General features: G+C 39.1%; 3 protein-coding genes across 10 annotated transcripts; 2 read left to right on the forward strand and 1 right to left on the reverse strand.

The window, feature by feature from the left end:
* Positions 1 to 709: 709 nt before the first annotated feature.
* On the reverse strand, positions 710 to 16,037 carry LOC136244449 (notchless protein homolog 1-like). 8 transcript variants are annotated; one of them, XM_066036039.1, is made up of 15 exons: positions 15,866 to 16,037; positions 13,375 to 13,454; positions 7,640 to 7,716; positions 7,372 to 7,469; positions 7,080 to 7,116; positions 6,482 to 6,637; positions 6,333 to 6,371; positions 6,199 to 6,283; positions 5,928 to 5,971; positions 5,778 to 5,877; positions 1,411 to 1,516; positions 1,315 to 1,357; positions 1,071 to 1,130; positions 893 to 1,020; positions 710 to 839 (listed from the first exon to the last, which is right to left on the reverse strand). In XM_066036039.1, exons 4-15 carry the CDS (start codon positions 7,377 to 7,379, stop codon positions 827 to 829), a joined length of 819 nt encoding a protein of 272 aa, XP_065892111.1. In that variant the 5' UTR covers positions 7,380 to 7,469; positions 7,640 to 7,716; positions 13,375 to 13,454; positions 15,866 to 16,037; the 3' UTR covers positions 710 to 826. The 8 variants fall into 8 exon arrangements, 5 of the variants coding, with proteins under 5 accessions (XP_065892111.1, XP_065892107.1, XP_065892108.1 ...); XM_066036035.1 differs by lacking the exon at positions 13,375 to 13,454; XM_066036038.1 differs by lacking the exon at positions 13,375 to 13,454 and having other exon boundaries at positions 813 to 1,020; positions 1,407 to 1,516.
* A 486-nt stretch (positions 16,038 to 16,523) lies between these two features.
* Positions 16,524 to 17,321, forward strand: LOC136243984 (uncharacterized). The gene is made up of 2 exons (XM_066035517.1): positions 16,524 to 16,621; positions 16,700 to 17,321. Exons 1-2 carry the CDS (start codon positions 16,524 to 16,526, stop codon positions 17,319 to 17,321), a joined length of 720 nt encoding a protein of 239 aa, XP_065891589.1.
* A 1,198-nt stretch (positions 17,322 to 18,519) lies between these two features.
* On the forward strand, positions 18,520 to 21,624 carry LOC136243985 (uncharacterized). Its single transcript, XM_066035518.1, has 3 exons — positions 18,520 to 19,150; positions 19,195 to 20,024; positions 20,236 to 21,624. The coding sequence occupies exons 1-3, from the start codon at positions 18,520 to 18,522 to the stop codon at positions 21,622 to 21,624; spliced, it is 2,850 nt and encodes a 949-aa protein (XP_065891590.1).
* Positions 21,625 to 22,780: the final 1,156 nt, after the last annotated feature.

Here is a 22,780-nt window from a genome sequence, read left to right on the forward strand (position 1 = left end):
TGTGACATAATTCCTTCAAATGTTCACTGTTGTCTGCTGCAAATACGTGTTCATTTATTTCAAATTATCCACACATCCCTTACAGACTACAGCTGGAGATCACCAACTATCACATCACAGGGTCAGTCACTCATAATAATGGTACTACAGTGGTGGAGACATCAACCAGAGAGTTCTGTATAGCAATACACTTGTACAAGACAACTGATGTGTCAGCCAGTCACAATATTGGTAGGGTACTAGCTCATTGATGTTTTGAGACTGGATTGTATCGAGTGTTGTGGGAAGAAGACTGGACCATCAAGAATAACCCTAAGGTACATGTGTGTGTGTTGGTGTACATACTAGGGCTGGAATAAAGGTCAAAATTTAACCTCCCAAACTTCTTAATTTCTAGAAAACTACCAAAGCTTTGTTGATTATGTCATGTTAGTAACTTATGATCATAATTGGTGTACACCCTCACTCTTTGTTGCAGCTGTAGTACAGGATCTAGTAGATTGCAAACATACCAAAATATGTCAATGATAGTGCTTACAGGCCCATGACTTTTTGACTGATTAGATACCAGTATCCATGGTTGCTAAGATAGTACATACGGTGGAAGTATCTAATATGATAGTAAATCATCAGTTGTGTTCTATCTCACTAGGTAGTGTCATTCATCAGTGGTGTGAGAAGTGAGGGACTACTACTGAATGAACCAAAATTTAGTGAAAAAGAAATGTTGTAAATACATCAAGATTTTATAATATATGTCATCAAAAGTATTTATAATGAGGTTTCACTGTACTTTGTACTCAATAAATATATAAAATATTCATTATCATCTTCTCCATCTACACAAGGAGACAACATGGTCACACAATATCCACACATGATAATTGCTCACATTTTAATGTGTCTATCTCGTCCACCACTAGCCACTTGTTCCCCATTAGTACTCCAGTCAACACTAAACACTTCATCAACATGACCTGGTAGATCCATCAGTAACTTCCTGTTCTTAATATCCCACACCTGTAGGGAAGGGTGGGTAATGAGTGGGTGGGGCTGATGGTGCAGGTCACCTTTAGTGTACTATCTGAACTACCACTACACAATAACCTGCTGTCTGCTGACCAGGAGATCTGTATGGGAGGAGATTACGTGTATACAGATGTTTAGTACAGAACTTGAAATAGTATAAACAACTAGTACAATATTATGATAGGCTTTGCAGCTGTTGTTTGAGTGGAAATGGTGTCTGCCTGTATGACCCTAGTAAACCTTGTAAGTTAACATCTTCACAAACACAATACTAGTCCAGCTCACCTGATATACAGCACTGACATGACCCCTCAAACTGGTGATGTACCTGTATGGTGTGTATACTAGTGACATTACTAGTGTAACTATCTCCTCACTGACTTGCCCGTCCTGCCATCCCATAACTTCACTGACTTGTCAAATGAAGTACTAGCAATGAGACGAGCATCAGGAGAGAAACTGACTTGATTAATAAGTTGTTGATGACCTAAACAATATCACAACAGTATCTGATGTTAGTGACCACTCAGAGGCCATCATGTGATGATATACTGCTACATGTGATATACCAAACATGACACCTAGTGTACCTTAGCTGGAAGGCACACTGTAGTGTTGGAGAAGGTTTGTGATGGATACAGCATGGAATTATATTTCGTGAGTTTTGCTGCATGTAACACTGGTATTTCTCTCTTACTATACAGTACAACAGCAGTTAGTAGCTCTAAGATAAAAAAAATACAACGAATAAAAAGTAAAAATAGTCACATTTCTAGTTACGCATGTGTTCCAACACCCACTTTTCTTTCTTTTGGTGCACACGATAGATCGTGTCATGGCGTCTGAAGAAAACTCCGAGACCGTGACTAACCTAGTTGAGAATGACCAGTCAGAGCACAAGAAACGTATCTCAGAAATCCTGGATGATAGAGAAGCTAGGGATTCGTTGATCCAGAAGCTTAGAAAAGGTGGCCACGTGGCAAGGTATCCACCGAGTAGTGGGGCTGAAGCGTTCATGTTCCCTTCAACAAGTAACATGTTTTCTCAAATGAGCAGCAGCCCCTGGTTGATGTTTCCATCGCCACACTATTTTGGGAACCAGCAGCTATCATGTCCACAGGTGTGGGTTAGTCCCTCCCTGGTTTACTACACCAGAGCGAGGAAGGACATTGTGAGTTTACTAGATGCTAAAGAAGTGATGGAATTCGCTACCTTCAATCCAACAGTAACTGATGACAGCCGCATGGGAGGTGGGAGACATCATTAACAACTACCTGGAGAAGAATTTTAACCGGGAAAGGTCTGACAGAAAGAAAATATGAGGGGCTTCTCAGAGTGAGCAACCAAGAGGCTGGAGCACGAGAAAACTCTAGCAAAGGTGACAGGAGCCAGGCCAGGACAGAAACGACAACAAGACCCCAATGATTTGAGGCATTTTTTGGAGAAGGGTATCCCTGCAAAGTACGGCGGCAGGAAACACCAGCGCCACCAGCCATACTCCAGGCAGCATCCCAACCTCAAGTTCTCCAAATGGAAGGGAAAGAAATGAAACAATTAGTACAACACATACTGTATGTATGCAAGACCAATGCTTTTTGAAAAATATTATTACCCCTATTTCACTTAGCCACTTTCCGGCTGCGGGGTGGCTCCCATATTGTGTTAAGACATGGCAAACCATAACAACCGACCAATGGGTACTACAAAGGGTTACAAACTTGAGTTAATGTCTACCCCACTTCAACAATCTCAGCCTTTGACAAGGACGACCAAACACTGGTGGCAGAGGAAGTGCTGAAACTGCTGGACAAAGAAGCAATAAAGGTTGTCAACCCATGCCCTGATCAGTTTGTCAGCAGGATTTTCCTGGTTCCCCAGAAGGAGCCAGTAATCAATCTCAAACCATTAAATCAATTCATGGCAACCTCACACTTCCAAGATGGAGAGTCTGGCCATGCTGAGGAATCTTCTGAGACCAGGAGATTGAATGGCTTTGAAAGATGCTTACCTGTTGGTGGCAATCTGGGAGGGGCATTGGGAATATCTGCAGTTTGCATGAAGCAGTAAACTTTATGAGTTCCAATGTTTCCCCTTTGGATTATGCAGTGCTCCAAGAGTTTTCACCAAGCTGCTGAAGCCTGTACTAGCATGTCTACGCCACCAAGGAGTTAGATTAGTTATGTACCTGGACAATATGCTAGTGATGGCCCAGAGGAGAGAAGAGCTGGAGGGGCAATTACAACAGATAACATCGCTGCTAGAGACTTTGGGTTTTTGTAGTGAACCAAGAGAAGTCACAGCTGACTATGTCACAGACAACACCTTGGTTTCCTGATTACACATTCATCTGTGTATGGACAATCAGACAACCGTATTTTAAGTGAACTGCATGGGAGGAACATGATCCCTGGCTACGAGCAGACTGACAATCCAGCTCCAGCTATGGCAGTAGTGTCTAGAAAGGAACCTGTTCCTGTCAGCAGATTATCTACTCAGAGTGGACAACTTCATAGCAGACCAGGAGTCCAGGTCAGTCCAGTTATCAGCAGAGTGGCACCTGAAGCAGGAAGTGTTTCAGCAGATAATGGCAGTGGAATGCTCCATGGACCTGTTTACCTCACAGTTCAACACCCAGCAGAAGTAGTACGTGAGTTGGAGACTCGACCCCAATGCAATAGCTACAGATGCCCTGCAAATACGTACCACAGACCAAGTGGACAGAATATGCTTTTCCACAATTCTGCCTAATAGGCAGTTGCCTCAGGAAAGTCACAGAGGAGAAGGCTTCACTGGTACTGGTAGCTCCAGATGGAGGTCTCAACCATGGCATGGAGCTTCTGATAGACTACCTTCCAGATCCTTCCAGACGACCCAGAGCTGTTGATGGACCCTTCCAACAACCTACACCCTTTAGTAGAAACAGGACGGCTGTGCCTAGCCGCCTGGAAGTTATCCGGCACAGAGAGCAGAATTTCTGGAGAAACTTCCAGACTATTGGCAGTAGGTTGGAGCAATGGAACAAACAAAGCTTATGAGAGTGTTTGGAAGATGAGTATTGTACGAGAGCCCAGGGGCCTGAAGTTAAATCATAATTTAGGGTTGGAACGAATGTACAAATACATCCTCTGAAGCTTCTAGTGAAAATATTTCTAAAGTTTCAAAGCTTTTTTACAAATGTCATGTCAACAATTAATTAACACAAATGATGGTTATTAGGGTGTACACTGTAGTACAAACTCCTACACTTACAGCTCCAGCACAACCATTGTTTAAACTATAACTAACCAAAAAATGTTAATGGCAGCTACCACAAGGAGTGACAACACTTGTACAACCAGTTTAACTTGTTAGTATCCATGGTAATGCATTTTGGTGGAGTAAAGCAGCATCCGAATGTTATGAAAACAAACGAAGCTTCAAACTATTTGTCTCAACCCTATCATAATTATATGAGTGAGATGAGCAAATGTAACCCTACCCACCCATTATGTCTCTTTTTCCCTCCCGTGTTATTTACTCTGTATGACTCACTACTCTAGCAGCAAAATCACAAGTGGGTGTTAGAGCACATGCACAACCGGAAATGTGACTATTTTTCATTTTATTTGTTGTATTTTTCATCTTAGAGCTACTAATTGCTGTACTATTGTGTAGTAAGAGAGAAATACCAGTGTTACATTTGTTTATAATTTAACTTCAGGCCTCTCGGGCCCTCATAAGATCATCAACTACAATGCACACATAAGAACACTTGACATCATTACTAAGATCATGTGTGATGAATAGTCCATTTCTACATAAGCTAAAGTATCCACAGTATGGTAATGAATACTAATTTATTACACATTGCGCAACATGCGATGTCCTTTGGGAGGCCTTAAAATGTATTGAAACCTATGGGACTAAGGTCTTTACACTTCACGGGAGCCCAAACAATACCGTTTATTCTTATTATAAGAACGTACTTTTATAGCAGCCACTATACTACAACGATGACGTGAAAATTGGAAAGATATGCTGTGTTGTGATCGAGAAATCAGCGATCTTGTGTCAAATGGTAGTGATATATTAAGTTTTAAAGGCTGCATCTTTCCTAAAGTGAGGTAGTTTTACTCTTATAAGTATAGAGGATTGTTAGGCAACAAAACATGGCCACTAAACCTACTGTAACGGGCGAAATAATCGCCTAGCATTGATAGAATCACAGCGATGAAAGATCGCCTATTTCAGCAATAAAATTTGCATAGCGCCGTTCCCAGCCTTGTAGAAACGTAGTAACAAAGTTTATCTCACTAAGTAGACTTTCTAGATGCTGAAAACAAAGTCACTAGAGTCTTCTGCCGTGCTAAAGTTGCTTCTTTCCGCTTTACAACACAGCGAATCTTCACAAACTATATACCATCGTGATGCTAACAACCTGAAGATTACAATTTTGTTCTCATAATAAGAATAAACGGTACAGTTTAGGCTCCCGCGAAGATTTCTTACCTCACTCCCATAGGCTTCAATACATTTTAAAGGACTGGATGTTGCACAATCGCAATTATTAACCACCACATTCCTTAGCCCTTGTGTGAAAATGGACTATTTTCTTACTAGATGCACTGTCATGTGACCACACATACTTTTATGGCCAACTGTGACCCTCCAAATGGGAAATTTTAGGTTAGTGTATATAATAAGGTCAACTACATGTTCTCCAGTAAGTGTTGTTTAAATAATATTGTATTTCACTGTACTGTACCTACCTGTCATTCTAGCCAATGGTTTCTTGCCAGTGGATGGTTGCCATAGAAACAGTGTAAAGTAATCAGATCCCAACACAAGTAGTTCTTCACTGATCACTTCCTAATATGGTAATAACCAATGTACCATCAGTACCTATTACTGGTGCTCACCTTCAACTTGTTATACCTTGTTAATGACAACTGGTGGAGGTCACCTGTGTAGAGATCCAAATTAACAACACATTATGTAATGTTAAATAACATCATTACATATCAATCAAGGGAGTCTTCTGTATTCATTGACAAATACAGTAAATGTTAGTACTGTTAACATCATGACATGCCAAAATGGCTTCAAGAGTAGACATTTCACCAATAAACACAGATGTGCATGAGAGGGCAGGCATACAACATTTCTAGCCAGAGCACTACTACACAATACCTTCTGGTTTAGACAGTCTGTCATTAGCTGGTTCATATGGTCCAGTCTTTAACACATAGTCAGTGTTGAGACATAGTGCGTTCACCTGACAGGAGCTCACATGATCCAGTTACTACTACATGTACACCACTAACCCAGTGACCATGTCCTGATAGTGTCCTACATAATATTCCCTATGGAAGGGGAAATATGTCAACTCTGTAATGTGGGTATGGATAATACATGTACATACACACACACGCACGCACATACGGCAAAAACACACACACAAACACACACTCACATCACGGTCTCTCCACACTTTCACAGTCCTATCTTGTGATGAGGTATATATCAGTCCCTCTCCTCCCCATCGTACAAAAGTCACTGACTGACTGTGACCAGTTAATATCATCACTGAATGAGCCAGCCTTGTATCCCATATGTGAACTGTACTATCCTATAGTGTGGAGTACATACACTACTATCCTATAGTGTGGAGTACATACACTACTATCCTATAGTGTGGAGTACATACACTACTATCCTATAGTGTGGAGTACATACACTACTATCCTATAGTGTGGAGTACATACACTACTATCCTATAGTGTGGAGTACATACACTACTATCCTATAGTGTGGAGTACATACACTACTATCCTATAGTGTGGAGTACATACACTACCATCCTATAGTGTGGAGTACATACACTACCATCCTATAGTGTGGAGTACATACACTACCATCCTATAGTGTGGAGTACATACACTACCATCCTATAGTGTGGAGTACATACACTACCATCCTATAGTGTGGAGTACATACACTACTAATAATACATACAGTATACTATTCATTGTGTACTATACAATCTTGAGTTATTGTGTCCTGACACTGACCTTAGATGAGCTGGCCAACAGACGACAGTCAGGATCCCTACCAGGAATTATGTACCATAAAATATTATATAATTATCAATGCACAATATAGTGTATACACAATAAACAGGTTGTTATGTTTGCTGTACACAAAGTACAAATGTTACAGTGATCGTTATACCTACATACAGTAGCTTTCACAAGTAACTAATTCACTATACTTTCCGTTGGCATCAACAGAACGGTAGAACAGAACAGAGCATCGACAGATCCATTGCAGACACAAGGTATGCATATGAGCTTACTTACTTACTGATGCATTGGTCTCCATGACAACCATGTTATCCACTGCCTGTGGCCACTTGGGGATTTCCCTAATTGCTTGCCAGTTACTGGGTCCCATATACACACCTGTAGATATAAACTGATAACAATTGTATCATGGCATGTAGAAGGTCAAATTTTTCACACACTGTGTATGTAGTAGAGTATGTAATACTGTGCATAACTGTGTAGTAGTAAGAGTATTATTAAGGGTGGTAGAGGGAAATGAGGTGGACAACTTCACACATTTCACTCACCTTGCCAGCTTTACATCCTGATGCAATCTTCTTCCCATCTGTTGACCAGGCAACACTGAGGATCCAGTGGGAGTGAGCTGTGTGTGTAGGATGAAAGAGGGAGATGATCAACTCTTTAGTATGTACATTATATGTATAAATAACAACAAAGGTAGCGCCAAATTATGCTAGCTGTGCAGTGACTATTCTGAGCATTACGGAATAATTGTGAACCACAGAAAATTTGACAAGGACAGAGAGAGTATTGACAAGATAGAACGTTGCATCTAAAAGCTACATGATAAACACAAATCTTAGGATCTGTGGAAATATACTCAATGCCACTGCATGTTTGCAATTGATAGTGACCTCCAACAGGCAATACCTTCCAATGTCAGATACAGACCTTGATATACTCATTGACTATCCATCTTTTAATTGACTTTGTCCTACTGGAACACAGCACCATCTTCAGAAACAGACACACCAGTGTGACTGAACATGTGATTAACACAGTGGATGCCCCTCCCGGTTAAAGTGCATGTCAAACTCATTTTATTTCATCAAATGTGTGTATATATCCAACTACAGGTAATAGTAGCTGTACCTAGTAATAGCACTCGGTGTACTCCTGGTATCTATGTGCCAAAGGCAAATGGTGAAGTATGCATTATGCTGATTTCATCAGCTGAACAAGACCACAATAAGAAGGACTGTATACAGTGCCAAGAGTGGATAGACTTTTAGCAGCAGAAGTTTCATATAGAGAGTACAGGATTCACCCCACACTGGTCGGCAGTGGTTAAGGGTGCTAGCGCCTTTTTGAAGCCACACAAATGCTGTTGTTTTTACTTTTGATACAGGCAAAAAGGAAGCTACAGAAATCTAAACTACTGCTTCGAAGATTGACCTAACTTTCTACTATACAGAGACCAAAGTATAAGATTGTACCTTGTTTCATTCACGCGCTATAGTCCCTCAAAGTCAACCCATACATTTTTCTTATTCCGAGATACTGGCTGCTTGCACAGGCATCAAATTCGCTGTGAAGGTTCTTCAACAAACTTGTGGAAACTTAGCGCAGGGATTTGTCTTTGCACTTCTTCTTTCTTGAGTTATAAAACAAAGAGTGAGTGCCCGCGAGCGAACTTCGACTTCCGGGCCTTGTAACTCCGTGCTGGATCACAACAATTATAATTCCATGCGCTAAAAGTTTACAAATTTATCACTGATGGTCCACCAAAAGTTTGGTAAAGATCCGACTATCGTGTATTCCAGAATATCGCCTTTTACAATGCAGTGTAGAACATGCGCACGCCGACCAGTTATTACTACAAATTCCAATAAACCACAAATGCCAATTTTATCAAATAACCAGTTATAAATGAAGTTCTAAACAAAATAAAAGCTCTTGTTCCTTTTCTTTACACACTGGGACACCTTCCTGTTGCTTGTGGAGTCGCCAAGCCTGCTCTTCGATAGGTAACGCCTCGTAACGCACCGTCAGTGTCTTGTTATGTGTGATAAATCCAGCTGGAACATCGTCACTACCTAAGAACAGGTGTACAATACAAATATAACTTACCAGCGTACACTATCACTCGAGAAAACGCAGGAAGAACGTGTGTTGGCTACAAATCAGCTTGTGTCTCGGCTTGTGTTCGCACATATATTCAAAACTAGCAGTAACTTTCAGGCTAATTCACTCTATTTTCACTCTTGGACACCCAGACGATCATTTTCGTGATGGTTTTCAAACGAAACAGGCTGTTTCTTGGCCAATTCCTTTGGCGCAAAACACAGTCGCCTAACACGGATACTTTGAGTATGCCAATTATGATGTAACAGCCGCATGTGGTTATGTGGGTTGTCCCTTGAATGGCTTCAAAAACCCGCTAGCACCCTTAAGTACCTCTAAAAACCAACCAGTACCTTCTTAAATCCGACCAGTACAATTCTTACATGTATCACTGATACACATACAATATACGGTACCACCCAAGTGCAATGTCACACACACAACCTTGCTTGAGATTTTTTAAATTGCTAATTAAGGGGTGTGGTAACTGTTTCGCTCGCAAGACAACATGGTAGCTATTTCGTTCATGAGATTGTGAGTGAAACAATTGCCACATCTCTTAATCAGCGATTTTTAAAATCTCAAGCAAAGTTGCATATTCATTTGAAAAGAAGGGTACTCAAACATGAGCAAACGTGTTAAATGTGGTTGGCTTTTTCACTGAAAAAGCATTATCAAAAGGGTATCTTGTGGGAGAAATATTTACAATTGTCACAATAGCTCTTTTGTGTACCATTAAAATACCTGCCAATTCTCTGTCCAAACTACCTAATGCTTTAGCAGCATTTTAACAATTTTTCGAGGGACGTAATTTTCGCGGATCAACTAATTTCAGATTTTCACGGTTTATTTTTGAGAATCACTCGTTTTTTACTGAAGTTACCTCTAGAAAGCACAAAGCTAATCATGAATGACCCTTAATTTTCGAGGATGAAAATTTCACAGAAAGCCAAGCAACTGCGAAATCACAAAAATTACGTTCCTCAAAAATTTGTACACACATGGTAGAAGTATCACAAACAGTACAAGCTCAAAGAGCACATCTCCTGTGTTTTGGGTAGTAAATATACTTTTAGAACCTCCAAAGTTCCCCAGTTTGTCGCAAAGAGTGTTCAAGTCCTTTCAACCAATACAGACAATGATGATCGTAGCTGACTATACTGGTCCATCTTTTGTCACAAAGTCAAGTCTTCCACTACTCAACAATAGTCAGTTATTGATTGTGGAACAGGAGGAACACTCACAGCTCCTACTGCTCATGTACAAACTACATACCAAACATGTCACTACTGAACTGTCCTCCTTATGAGATCCTGTTTAACCGTCAGTGGCTACCTAACCATTACTGATCTATCAGTCTGACTACAGTGAGGAGCTGAGGAGAAACCTCTTTCAGTACAATGAGATAACAGCAACACTCATAAAAGAGTATAACCAGTTAGCCCCTGGACAACAAGTCCTTCTGGCAACAAAGCTTGGATTGTTATAGCAATGAAAGGATTGCCAACTAGAATATTGGCGGGTGCATTCATTTGATGTGGACTTAGCATTCGGCAGTGCCTACACAGAATACCATGGTGGAACAAGACTGTAGAACTCTCCTGTTTAACTCAGACACAGTCAACTCATTCTACATTAGACATCATCTCCTCCACAACTAGACCACATCATGTGACTACTGGACAAGTTGTCAAGACAGTTCAGAGACTTAGCAGGACACTGAGGACTCGTAAGAGACACGTGATAACTGAACTGTTTGCATTAGTGTTGGGCAGTATACCAAAAATACCATATGTCGTGGTATTTTCATCAAACAGTCTGAAAGGTATTGACTTTCGGAAATATTGGAATGAGTGTAATGTGCTATGAGGAAAGCCAGACATCAGATGTTGGCATTTAATTAAGTAATGTGTTAATGGTTTGGATGTGACCACGAGACCAGCCTAACAGTAAACTGTAAGGTTTCAGGTTACAACCTAGTGCCAGCCTACTTGTATCAACCAGGGGTGGCGGAGAAGAGGGGAGAGGGGTTGTAGCCCCTGTGAAAAAGATTATGGAGAGGATTAGCCATCCTAAAATTATCTATAGCTGTCATTGAGAGCCTAGCTCAATAGCATCAATAATTCGAGATACTCTAATAGAGCAGTCACAGTATTCTTCAGAAGAGCAGTGTAGCAAGCTATGTATGTAGTTATAAATAAAGAGATGTAGTTGATGGAGGGAAACTATTGTCAGCAGGTAGTTACCTTTTTTCTTTTGGTCTTTGACTTTCAGCTAGGCCATGACATCACCAAGCTAGACCCTAGCTCCCCTTAACTAAAGGTGTCTCCTCCACCCCTGGTATCAACTGTATAGATGTTAGTAAAATGCATTTATAACCTGTTAGCCATGAGTATCTTTTACTTGCCCAACTTTGGATAGTAACTACAGATTAACACTTAACTGTTGTTATTACAAATAAAGCAATTCTAGGTTGATTAAAAGTGTGTTATTAGTTGACTGCCAGGATACCGTGAAATACCGGATACCGTGAAATACCGGATACCGTGAAATACCGGATACCGTGAAATACCGGATACTGTGAAATACCGGATACCAGGGTATTTTCTCAATGCTGAATACTGTGATCAAAAATGCCATACTACCCAACACTAGTTTTTTAGTATATACTATTGTACATAATAATTATAAATAAAGTAGCAATCCAAGCAATAAAAAGTAGTGAAACAAGAGATGAACAATGGTAGCTATTACAGCATAGCTTAGTGGGAAATCCTACTTTGGCATGATATAGCCATTATTTGTGACCGGATTAGACAAAACCAGGCTTCCACACACATCCAAATTTACAACTTTGAAGGACCATAATTCAGTATGAAAGTGAGCTATCAGTTTCAAATTTGGACTTGTTATTACATAAAGCAATGAAAGCATTGTGTGAAAATTGTAGGGCAATAGCATACTGCGTTGTCAAGTTACTAGCAATTAAAGTCGAAGAATTGGATGTGTGTGGAAACCTGGTTTGGTCAAATCCGGTCACATTTTGTGTTCAATGCCAAAGTAGAAATTCCCATCAAGCTATGCTGTAATAGCTACCATCGTTCATCTCTTGTTTCACTACTTTTTATCGTTTGGATTCCTACTTTATTTTTAAATTTATTAGTTTGTTTAGTTTTTTTTTAAAGGCATACAGCTAGCTATAAACATGTGACTGTTCTATTAGGGTGACTGCTGTGTTAGAGTATCTCAAGTCAGCCTGCAAAGATGTGCACTTGCCCAAAGAGGGGCATGGTTTCTGTCAATTATAGAGTATCTCAAGTCAGCCTTCCAAATTGAAGGTGTGTGGTCACTGAAATACAGCTTGTGCAAAAGGGGTGTGTCATCGTGGTTTCAATTGATAGATCGATAATGCGTAGAATGAAGAATGGGCGTGATCTTGTGACCTATCGTGAAAGCTATCTAGCACTGGTACCTCCGTACAGTAGCCTCCGTCTCATATAGATTATAGCTATAAGTAAGGAATATATAATCTATTCCTCCGTGCAGTAGCGTAGTCTAAGCGCATTAAATAATCTCGTGACGTCTATTATGCTGCATAAAGAAAGTATTGATACGGAAAATTAATGGCTCGATATGGTTTCATTGGATGAAGAAAACAAGCAGCCTGATTGAAGATAAAAGGAAAGACAAGGTGCAGAGGGAACATACTCGTCGGAACCCCAAAAGGCACATCCCACTGGTGAGTTTGTTATTGGGGCGTAAAATGGTGGCCGTGCACTGCTTTGTTTGGCCTCTAAGCTTGCAACTGTGGTCGGTCAGTCAGTCAGTCTAAAATTCCAAGTTTTGGCGATTTTTGAAATTCTGTATCCGGCCACCTTTAAGCGTTTTGTTGTATTTAATGCTGTTTTATGTATTATATAGACTTGTACTATTCCGTAAAGGTGATTTTCGTCTCGTAAGATAACTCTAGGATGATTTTTTAAAGGCGGAATTTGGGCGGCACACAAAAATTTCACCTGGATTCCTACTTAAACGGCACAACTGTACCGTTTGATTAATGATTTGTATTATACAGCTATGGAGACTATTATATGATTGTATCCTTGTTATACACAGTGTCTACCATGTGATATGTATCTTCAACACATGTACACAGTACACACTATACTATACACACCTTTAAAAACATGATGAGGAGCCTCAGTATTGCTACCCCTTAATCTAATAGTACAGTCACCTGATCCACTAGCTAGACCCCTGTACAATATATGATAAGTTATATGAATACACACACACACACACACACACACAACACACACACAACACACACACACACACTATACTTACAGTACACACATAGATACACTTGTACGTCCTTTACAGCAATTGGTTTTAAAAGAACTCAACTGTAATACTGAGGATGGAGCTGGACTGTAATTACAATCACTAACTGAAAACCATACATAACCATGGAACAGGTAACTACTACACAATACTTTGATATAAACAACTTGGTAGCTTTAACTCCTGTAGTAGTCAGTGTAATGGTGTAATAATCAGATAATGTAGTACACAAACTTTTTTTGGAATTTTCAACTAGAGTAGAGAGAATAGCACATCAATAAAAAGTACTGAAACAATCCACAGTTAGTGCACGATATTAAATCACAGTAAAACAATAAGAAATGTAATATCCTTACTATGCATTTCCATTATGGTATCTTGAGCACAGTAGGGATATAACACTTCTTATTGTTTTACTGTGATTTAATATCATGCACTACTCCAACTTGTTTCAGTACTTTTTATCGATATGCTATGGTCCCTACTCTAGTTGAAAATTCCGAATTTTATTTGTGTACTTGTTTGTTAACATTTTTTGTAATAATTTTATTATGACTGGTAAACCCACACATATCGCATCTTAAATGGCACAGTGCACTGTAGCTATTTATATATCAGTTATCATCTGAAAAATGAAGTATCCATTACACTTCGTTGTCAGCTATGTTCAACCTGTTACACAGCATTTTGAATAAAGAATTGTTCGAAAAGCACCTCTACAATCTATGCATACCGAAAGAAAGAAATGGTGCCGCGCACCCTGTTATATCAATTATCATCTGAAAAGTGAAGTATCCATTACGCTTCGTTGTCAGCTATGTTCAACCGATTACACAGCAGTACAAATCCAGAACTGTTCGAAAAGCACCTCTGCTTTCAAAATAGCCACTATGACAAATACGGACTATTGCAGTTACAAAGGGACGCCATCATGTGCTATCGCCAAATCGACATTTTTTGCTGTCAGCAAAGATGAATGGGACACAAAGGACACTGGTAAATCTATGAAGAATGCATTGTATGTACTGCGGTATGCCAAAAGGCACCTGTTGGGCCAAAACAACGTCGAACAGTGAAAAAATCAAGCCAGTAACCTTAGCCGTTGTCAAGTTACACTTGTCTAAAGGCATCAGTCAGTCAGTTACTCAGTCAGTAAAAAATTGGTTAAATAAACATTATTTTAAATTCCATAGTAACTTGTTGAAAGTGTTTAGGGTCGATCTGAAAGCCTGTTTGGGCTTAGTTTTACCTAACCAATACTGCCTCATCATTGGCAGGAAAATTGAGGCTGGTTTTTTGGATAATGATATTTTGTGGGCCACGCCTACTCCTTTGTGGTCCCTACTATACAGTACTATCGTACTGTATGATATGTATGTAATTCTGTTATCAAGATAACTTTTAACAGTGACCTGGTATACTGTGTAGGCCACTCCAAATAAATTCTCTGTTTCCCTTCCACCGTCTACATCTCTTTACTGCTAGGGTTCCACCAATACAGAAAATACCTACCGATCCGATACAGATACCAATAATTGCCATACACTTTACACACTTCTCAAGTTAGCTATATGTGACTGCTCTATTAGAATATTTTATTGTGCAGTGACTGTTCTATTAGAGTATTTCGATCTTTTTCATGCAAACATTGTAAGTAGCAGTTTCTCAATGTTTAACAAAGCAATTCCTGCACCTTTTATGCTAGAATAATGCTCAACACTATTTCCAGTTTGTTGTACTTCACGTTTTGCTAGCATAGCATTTATGATGATAGTTATGATGATGATGATTGGCACGAGTGGCCATTGATCGGTATCGGAGTACCTAAATAACCAATACTGATCGATATCAAAAGCTCAATATCGGCTCTGATACGATACCAATCCGATTATCGGTGGAACACTATTTACTGCCACCACTAACATGTTTCATTATTCTGTATTCTTCTATTATTTTCTGGTTATTCTTGTATGCTGTACAGACTCAGTAAAAACCATCTTATATGGGTGTCTGCTCACATGACAGTGTGCTATCAAGTCAACACAAATTCACATTTTGTGCCATTCCTGCAACTTGTATGATCAAGGTACAAGCTAAAGTATGCTATCATGCAGATTACTATGGTGATGCCAGGCAAATAATGGCTTAAAAGCTGCTAATCTCATAATGAAATAGACTCCTTACCTGCATGCAAATATATTTGGAGTGGCCTTAGCTGTTTCTTGAAATACACCAGTACATAAAGTGAGCTACACATTCTATGGAATGAACAAGCATATACTATTGCACACACTACAAATGGACATATACACAGACAGACATACCTGGCATACTACTGGTACACCTCGACACTGCTTGAACCTTAAACCTGGCCTGTGGTTGGTATTGTATCTCAACCAGCTTCTCTGTTTGGATGTCTTCTAACTGTTCCAGTGTCTCTCTCCTTCAGGCTCTTGTCTACTGATGATCACCAACGAAAAAAATTTGTAGATCTTATCCTGTGAAATAACAAATTGAACTCCAATAACAGCAACCAAGTTTGCTGAGTCTGGCAAATACAGACACACAGCATATGGGCAATTCCATGAAAATGTCAACCAAGACCTTAAAATTTAAAAGTGCATTTGGAGTAAATCCTACTATGTCTGTCATTAATATGAGCTATTATATTATGATGTAATTGGTGTACTAATTATAATGTTGTTGTATAAATTCATGCTCAATATTCATTAAAATCAGTCACCCAGAAACGAGATAGAAGTAGCGTATTCGTGCTCTTTAACGATACCTCGTCGTGAACAAGTTGCAACATAGTGGTGCCGAAACCTGGGACTGGGACTCTGAAGACTTCATGGACCTCCTGTTTGACCTGAAGCAAAAGGTCATACGGATGAAGACGACAACGATATTAACGTGACGAGGTGAAAGTAAAGGAGAGCGAACTAAGGACATGGGTGACTCACGCTGACTGCAAAGGAAAAGATGTCTGGACCGATACGACGCCTACTTGGACCCACAAAAGCTCGTCTACAAAGCTACATAAAACAGGCAAGAACTATATTTATGACACCAACTAATGTGTCTGACTTAGAACAGGCTGAAACCGAATTAGAGGACTTCATACAATGATTTTCAACCAATATCGCTCTTCTCGAAAGATGCAACAAGGAATGGACGACGCTATTGAACGAATTACCAAAGGGAGAGGAGAAGACGGCAGAAGAAAAGGAGTATGTATGGGCAACCGATGGTGATGATGGACTGATAGGGTTACTACTGGACTCTCATGAGACAAAGGCTCACCTAGAAGGACATTTAGAACAAGTTTTACGAAGACAAGAAGGAAGTGGGTGGCCATTACCTTCAACCTCAGCTGACCAACATTTGAAACAAAGGGATGAGGTCACTTCACAGATTAAGCTACCAAAATTAGATCTACCCACTTTTGATGGTAATATCCTTCACTGGCAAGAGTTTTGGGATGTTTACAATGTTGCAGTTCATACACAAGAAGTGCTAAAGGTCACTAAGTTCAGCTATCTGAAGAGTTCCTTATGTGGGGAAGCTGCTACTGCGATTGACGGTATTTCTATAACAGGGGATAATTATGATACTACAATCCAATTACTTAAAGATAAGTTTGGCAAGAAGGAAGCGATAGTTGAGACTCTATATTCACAGTTACAACATCTCCCAATGGCCATGAACAGAACCGGTGATATCAAGTCTACATATGAAAATGTTGAAAAGATTCTAAGGCAGTTAGAGACTGGATATTAATAATCAGAGAATTCTTGTACAGCAAATATTGTCTAAGTTTCCAATGCAAGTCGTTATTAAGCTTGAGGAATCAAAGAAACTGGAAGATTTATGGACTGTTCCATCATTCAGAAGATCTCTTCAAAGGTATGTTACCATCTTTACTAATGCACATCGTTATGAGTTTAATGCAAGGTCAAGTAATTTTATTACTAGTAGCAAAAGATTTTATAACCATAATGTTTCTAGACAAGAGAGAAATGTTATGGGGAATAGTACTGCTACTGATACATTAGTTACAAACACAAGTATTTTACAGCAAAGAAATAAAGTCTCTGATGTCACGCCCATGTGTATTTTGCAAAAGTGATCATTTCAATGACTGTTGTACCCAATATATTGATGTTTATGACAGAAAGAAACAACTGCAAAGACAAGGAAGGTGTTTTGTTTGTCTTAAAATTGGTCATACCTTTAAGGAATGTACAAATGCTTCTTTATAAAGTCATGTTATTATTGTAAAAGGGTCGGACATCATCATAGAAGCATTCAAAGCTTATCAGTCAGTTAAGAGTACTGGTATTGATGATGATAAGACATTTGTCAATCTAAGTTTGGCTGAAAGTAGTTTGGCTTCCTCTAGTGTAGTGTCCCCCAGTCTAATGGCGCCTAACCTGGTGCCAGAATCTGGAGAGGTGCTTAAGTCTGTTGAGAATGTATTACCTGTGCCAGTAGTTGAAAAGACACCTGATGCCGCAGCGGTTGTAAGTAATACCTTATTAGCAGGAGGAGAAAGGGTATTGTTAGAAACAGCTCAGGTTACTGTGTGTGGAAAAGATGGATTATGGCTACAAGCATGAGTTTTAATGGATAGTGCCAGTAACTGTACATTTATGACTGAGCAAATGGCACAACGACTAAACTTACAACCAATAAGAACAGAACTGTTATCGGTATCAACTTTTGGAACTAAGAGAGCCCAAAGTTTAGAAACTTATGTTGTTGATTTCAACCTTATGACCAAACAGGGATCATCGATATTATTACATGCTAATGTACTTAAACAGATTACGAGTCCTATTCAGCATGGACCTTTGTTACAAGCTGATATTAAGTTTCTCCAGGCTATAGTTCCAGAACAGCTGGCGACAGCATTCCCTCCCAGTTGAGCTTAGCAAATGTAGACATTTTATTGGGATCAGATTATTTTTGGAATATTATGGATCGTGAGAGAATTGTCCTACCTTCAGGATTGTTGTTGGTATCATCTATATTAGGATATATACTTACTGGTAAATACCCAGATACTACTGATGAAGAAACCAAAGACCTTGATGTTACCTCTTGTTTGGTTATGTCCTATAATGACAGCCCATGTATAAGTGACGTTTGGAATTTAGATACTATTGGAATCCGTGATTCAGTGTATGTTAAGGATGATGATAGGGCTTTAGAGAATTTTAACAGCACTGTTTCTTATCATGATGGCCGATATTTTATAACTTGGCCATGGAAGTCTGATGATGTTAATTTGAAGGAGAATTTTGATGTTGCATATAATAGAATGAAATCTTTGTCACGTAGGTTACAAGGTGACAACTCACTGTTACAACAATATTGTGACATAATTAAAGGTCAATGTGAGGCAGGTGTTATTGAGTTGATTGAGGAACAGAAAACCACTGTTAATAACAGGAAACACTACTTGTCCCATCATCCTGTTGTAACTCTGCTAAAAACAACAACAAAGGTCAGGATTGTATATGACGCATCTGTTAAAGGGAAAAAGGGTGTGAAGGGTCTTAATGAATGTTTACATCGAGGACCAATTACTCTGCCTAACATGTGTGGTATTTTGTTAAGATTTCGTAGTTATTTATTGCTATTCTTGCAGATATAAAGAAGGCCTTTTTACAGATTGGAGTTCAGGAACATGAAATAGATGTTACTAGATTTTTATGGTTTACGGATCCCACTACACTAAACAAAGTTGAAGGGAATTTGTCTGTGTACAAGTGTTGCCGTGTACCCTTTGGCATGATATGTAGTCCTTTTCTTTTAGAGGGGACATTGAAGTTTCACCTTAAGAAGGAGGGTTCACATACTGCTAAGATTATAGCTGATAACATTTATGTTGATAATGTCTGTGTAGGAACTAATTCAATTGAGGAAGCTTTGAGTATTTATGAAGAAGCTAAGAATATATTTGAAAGGGCCTCTATGAACTTGCGTGAGTGGACCTCAAATAGTGAAACATTTCTGAGTTGTTTGCCAGAAAGAGAAAGGACAAAGGGAAACATCTTAAAAGTATTTGGATTAATTTGGAACAGGGAAGATGATGATTTACAAATTCCTAGCTTTACAATGAGCAGTGTCAAAGAAGTTAAAGTAAGTGTTTGTAAGCAACAAGTGCTGAGTGATGTTTCTAGATTATATGACCCTTTGGGTCTAGTCAGTCCTGTTGTTTTGCTTGGGAAAATGTTTTTGCAGAAGCAGTGGTCTCCAAACAAGTTTAATTGGGATGAAGACTTACCACTGTCACTTTCACAAGAGTGGGAAGAATTAACTAGTAAGTGGCAGAATTTGTCTAGTTTACAGATACCGAGATATGTTGGATGGCCTAAGAATGATGCTAGTTATCAGTTAGTGGTATTTTGCGATGCTTCGGTTAAAGCATATGCAGCAGCTGTGTATTTGAGAATTGTTAGTGATGAACCCATAAAGGTGAATTTAATTTTTTCCAAGCTTAGACTTGCTCCATTGGATGCAAATCATTACAGAAATGCTCGTAGACAGGTTACTATACCTAGACTAGAACTTCTAGCAGTTTTGATAGGAGTGCGAGCGCTGAATTTTGTTATGAACGGGTTGAAGTTGCCAATTTGTAACAGAAGGGTTTTTTACTGATTCTGAATGTGTGTTACACTGGATACAGTCAACTAAACAACTGCCTGTATTTGTCCAAAATAGATTGAATGAGATTCGAAGAGAAGATCTTACATTTAGTTACATCCCATCTGATCAGAATCCCACTGATTATGCTACTAGGGGACTAAGTGTTTCCGAGATCACCAATTGTAGTCGTTGGTGGTATGGGCCACATTGGCTGCAATATGATGAGACTAAGTGGCCTGTATGGAGCATACCAGACCTTTCACCAGATAAGTTAAAGGAATTTCTTGCTGAGCCCCAGAATGTTGGATCTCAAGTGTTATATGAAACTGCCAATCTAGTATCCGAAGGACAAAAGGATTCAACTCTATCTCCATTGGGGATTGATGAGACAAAGTATTCCTCATTGTGGAGGTTACTCCGTATCACTGTCATCTGTTTGAAATTTATTAAGAAACGTGTGTTGAATAAGTGCTCTCAGGAGAAGGGATTACAGAAATGTGCAATTTTGAAGAAAATCTTTAAAGATATGAAGGACCAATCAGTATTTTATACCGAAATTCAAGCTGTTTTGCTATTGTGGGCCTATACAGTACAACGTAGGAAATTTTCTGATGTATTTGTTGCCATTCGAAAGGGAGAAGTGAATTGTTTACAGAAGCAACTTCGCTTGGAATTAGACGATTTGGGTATTTTGAGGTGCTGTGGACGTTTACAAAATGCTAACTTATCTGAACAGGCAAAGTACCCTAAACTCTTACCAAGACGTGAACATTTCACACAGTTGTTGATTCAATATGTGCATGAACGATTGATTCATTGTGGTGTGTCTCATACACTAGCATCTTTACGACATGAATATTGGATTTTGAAAGGAAGGATGGAGGTTAAGACAGTTCTTTCTCGTCGTTTGGTGTGTCGACGACAAGAAGGGCCATCATTCTGCCTTCCTAGAATGCCACCATGGCCTAAAGAAAGAGTAGCTCAATCAAAACCTTTCCAATATATTGGCCTTGATTATCTGGGTCCTCTACTTGTGAAGGAAGGTAGTGAAGTAGTTAAAGTTTGGGTCTGTCTTTTTACATGCTTGACCATACGTGCTATCCATCTCGAGTGGGTAATGAATTTGACTCCTGACAAATTTCTTTCATGTCTGAGACGGTTTGTGGCGAGAAGGGGAAAACCGCAGTTAATTATTTGTGATAATGCGCCACAGTTCAAGGTAGTCAAGACTGCAATAGATAGACAGTGGCATCAGGTGATGTTGGATGAGGAAGTGAGACATTACATCTCGGAGGGCGGAGTCAGATGGCAATTCACTACAGCCTTGGCTCCATGGAAAGGCAGGTATTATGAGAGATTAGTAGGACTGGTGAGGCGATCACTGAGAAAGAGTATTGGTCAGAAACATTTTACATTGGAGCAACTTTGACTGAAGTAGAAGTGATTATTAACACGCGTCCATTGACGTATGTTTATGATGAATTTGATTCAGGGTTCACTTTAACCCCAGCTCATTTTCTTTCTTCATACTTTTTACCATTGTTAATGACAAATGCACATGAAAGTGATAGTGATTATTATCCTGTCAAGGATTCTGTGACGAATTTACTAGAAAGTTGGAAGAAAGGTCAACGACAATCAAATCACTTTTGGGACATTTGGAAGACTGAGTTTAAGGGAGCGATCTTCACTGTATCATCGCATTGTGAAAAATCAGACCAATTCTTTGCCTCAAATAGGACAAGTGGTCATTATCAAAGATGATAAGATGCCAAGACGAATGTGGAAGCTAGGAAGAATCGAAAAATTAATTGTTAGTAATGATGGTAAGATACATACAGCTGAGATATATTTACCTGGGAACAGACATGTGCAGCGTGCTATAACCAATGGAATTTTATAATGGTCAAATTGAGAAATCAAGTAAGGAAAACACAAGACCTCAAGATGCTGGACATAGAGGGGACAACTTTATTAAAACTAATCCTGTTAGAAAGGCAGCAATTGTCGCTAGAAAGGAAATCAATGATCTCATGAAGAATAATGCTGTGACTGTGTTGTTTAGTTATATTTAATTATTTATATTTTTGTGGCTGGAGTGTCATTAATATGAGCTATTATATTATGATGTAATTGGTGTGTACTAATTATAATGTTGTTGTATAAATTCATGCTCAATATTCATTAAAATCAGTCACCCAGAAACGAGATAGAAGTAGCGTATTCGTGCTCTTTAACGATACCTCGTCGTGAACAAGTTGCAACAATGTAATTTTGAAGCTAGATACATGATGTTCCCTATTATATTGTTTATAGCCAAATATGGTCAACAGACAACAACATACGGTTCCTTCTTTAATAAGTGTTATGACATTTTTTATGACATCACACTTTACTGGCACTTTGTGCTATTTTAGAACATATGCCTCCTACAGTCAGGAATAAAAATTTTTTTATTACCATTACAGTATGTTTAGATCAGTTGTACAATACATGTAGTTAAGGGGTCATCCATAATTATCAGCATTTTCACAAGCATACAGAGAGTACTCTTTTTACTTACCCCGTCCCTCCTACCAAAAAGC

The sequence above is a fragment of the Dysidea avara genome, chromosome 14 (assembly GCF_963678975.1).
Source record: "Dysidea avara chromosome 14, odDysAvar1.4, whole genome shotgun sequence".
NCBI lineage: Eukaryota > Metazoa > Porifera > Demospongiae > Dictyoceratida > Dysideidae > Dysidea > Dysidea avara.

Excerpts from the sequence above, each read along its gene's own strand:
- LOC136243985 (XM_066035518.1), top strand. The coding sequence starts at position 18,520 with ATGGATCGTGAGAGAATTGTCCTACCTTCAGGATTGTTGTTGGTATCA. Across the intron at positions 19,151-19,194 it reads TACTCTGCCTAACATGTGTG|ATATAAAGAAGGCCTTTTTA; the intron begins GTATTTTGTTAA and ends CTATTCTTGCAG. Across the intron at positions 20,025-20,235 it reads TTAGTGATGAACCCATAAAG|TCAACTAAACAACTGCCTGT; the intron begins GTGAATTTAATT and ends CACTGGATACAG.
- LOC136244449 (XM_066036035.1), bottom strand. Across the intron at positions 6,372-6,481 it reads AAGTGTGGAGAGACCGTGAT|GGAATATTATGTAGGACACT; the intron begins GTGAGTGTGTGT and ends CCCCTTCCATAG. Across the intron at positions 1,131-1,314 it reads ATGTCAGTGCTGTATATCAG|ATCTCCTGGTCAGCAGACAG; the intron begins GTGAGCTGGACT and ends CCTCCCATACAG.
- LOC136243984 (XM_066035517.1), top strand. The coding sequence starts at position 16,524 with ATGTCTGGACCGATACGACGCCTACTTGGACCCACAAAAGCTCGTCTA. Across the intron at positions 16,622-16,699 it reads TTTATGACACCAACTAATGT|ATGCAACAAGGAATGGACGA; the intron begins GTCTGACTTAGA and ends TCTTCTCGAAAG.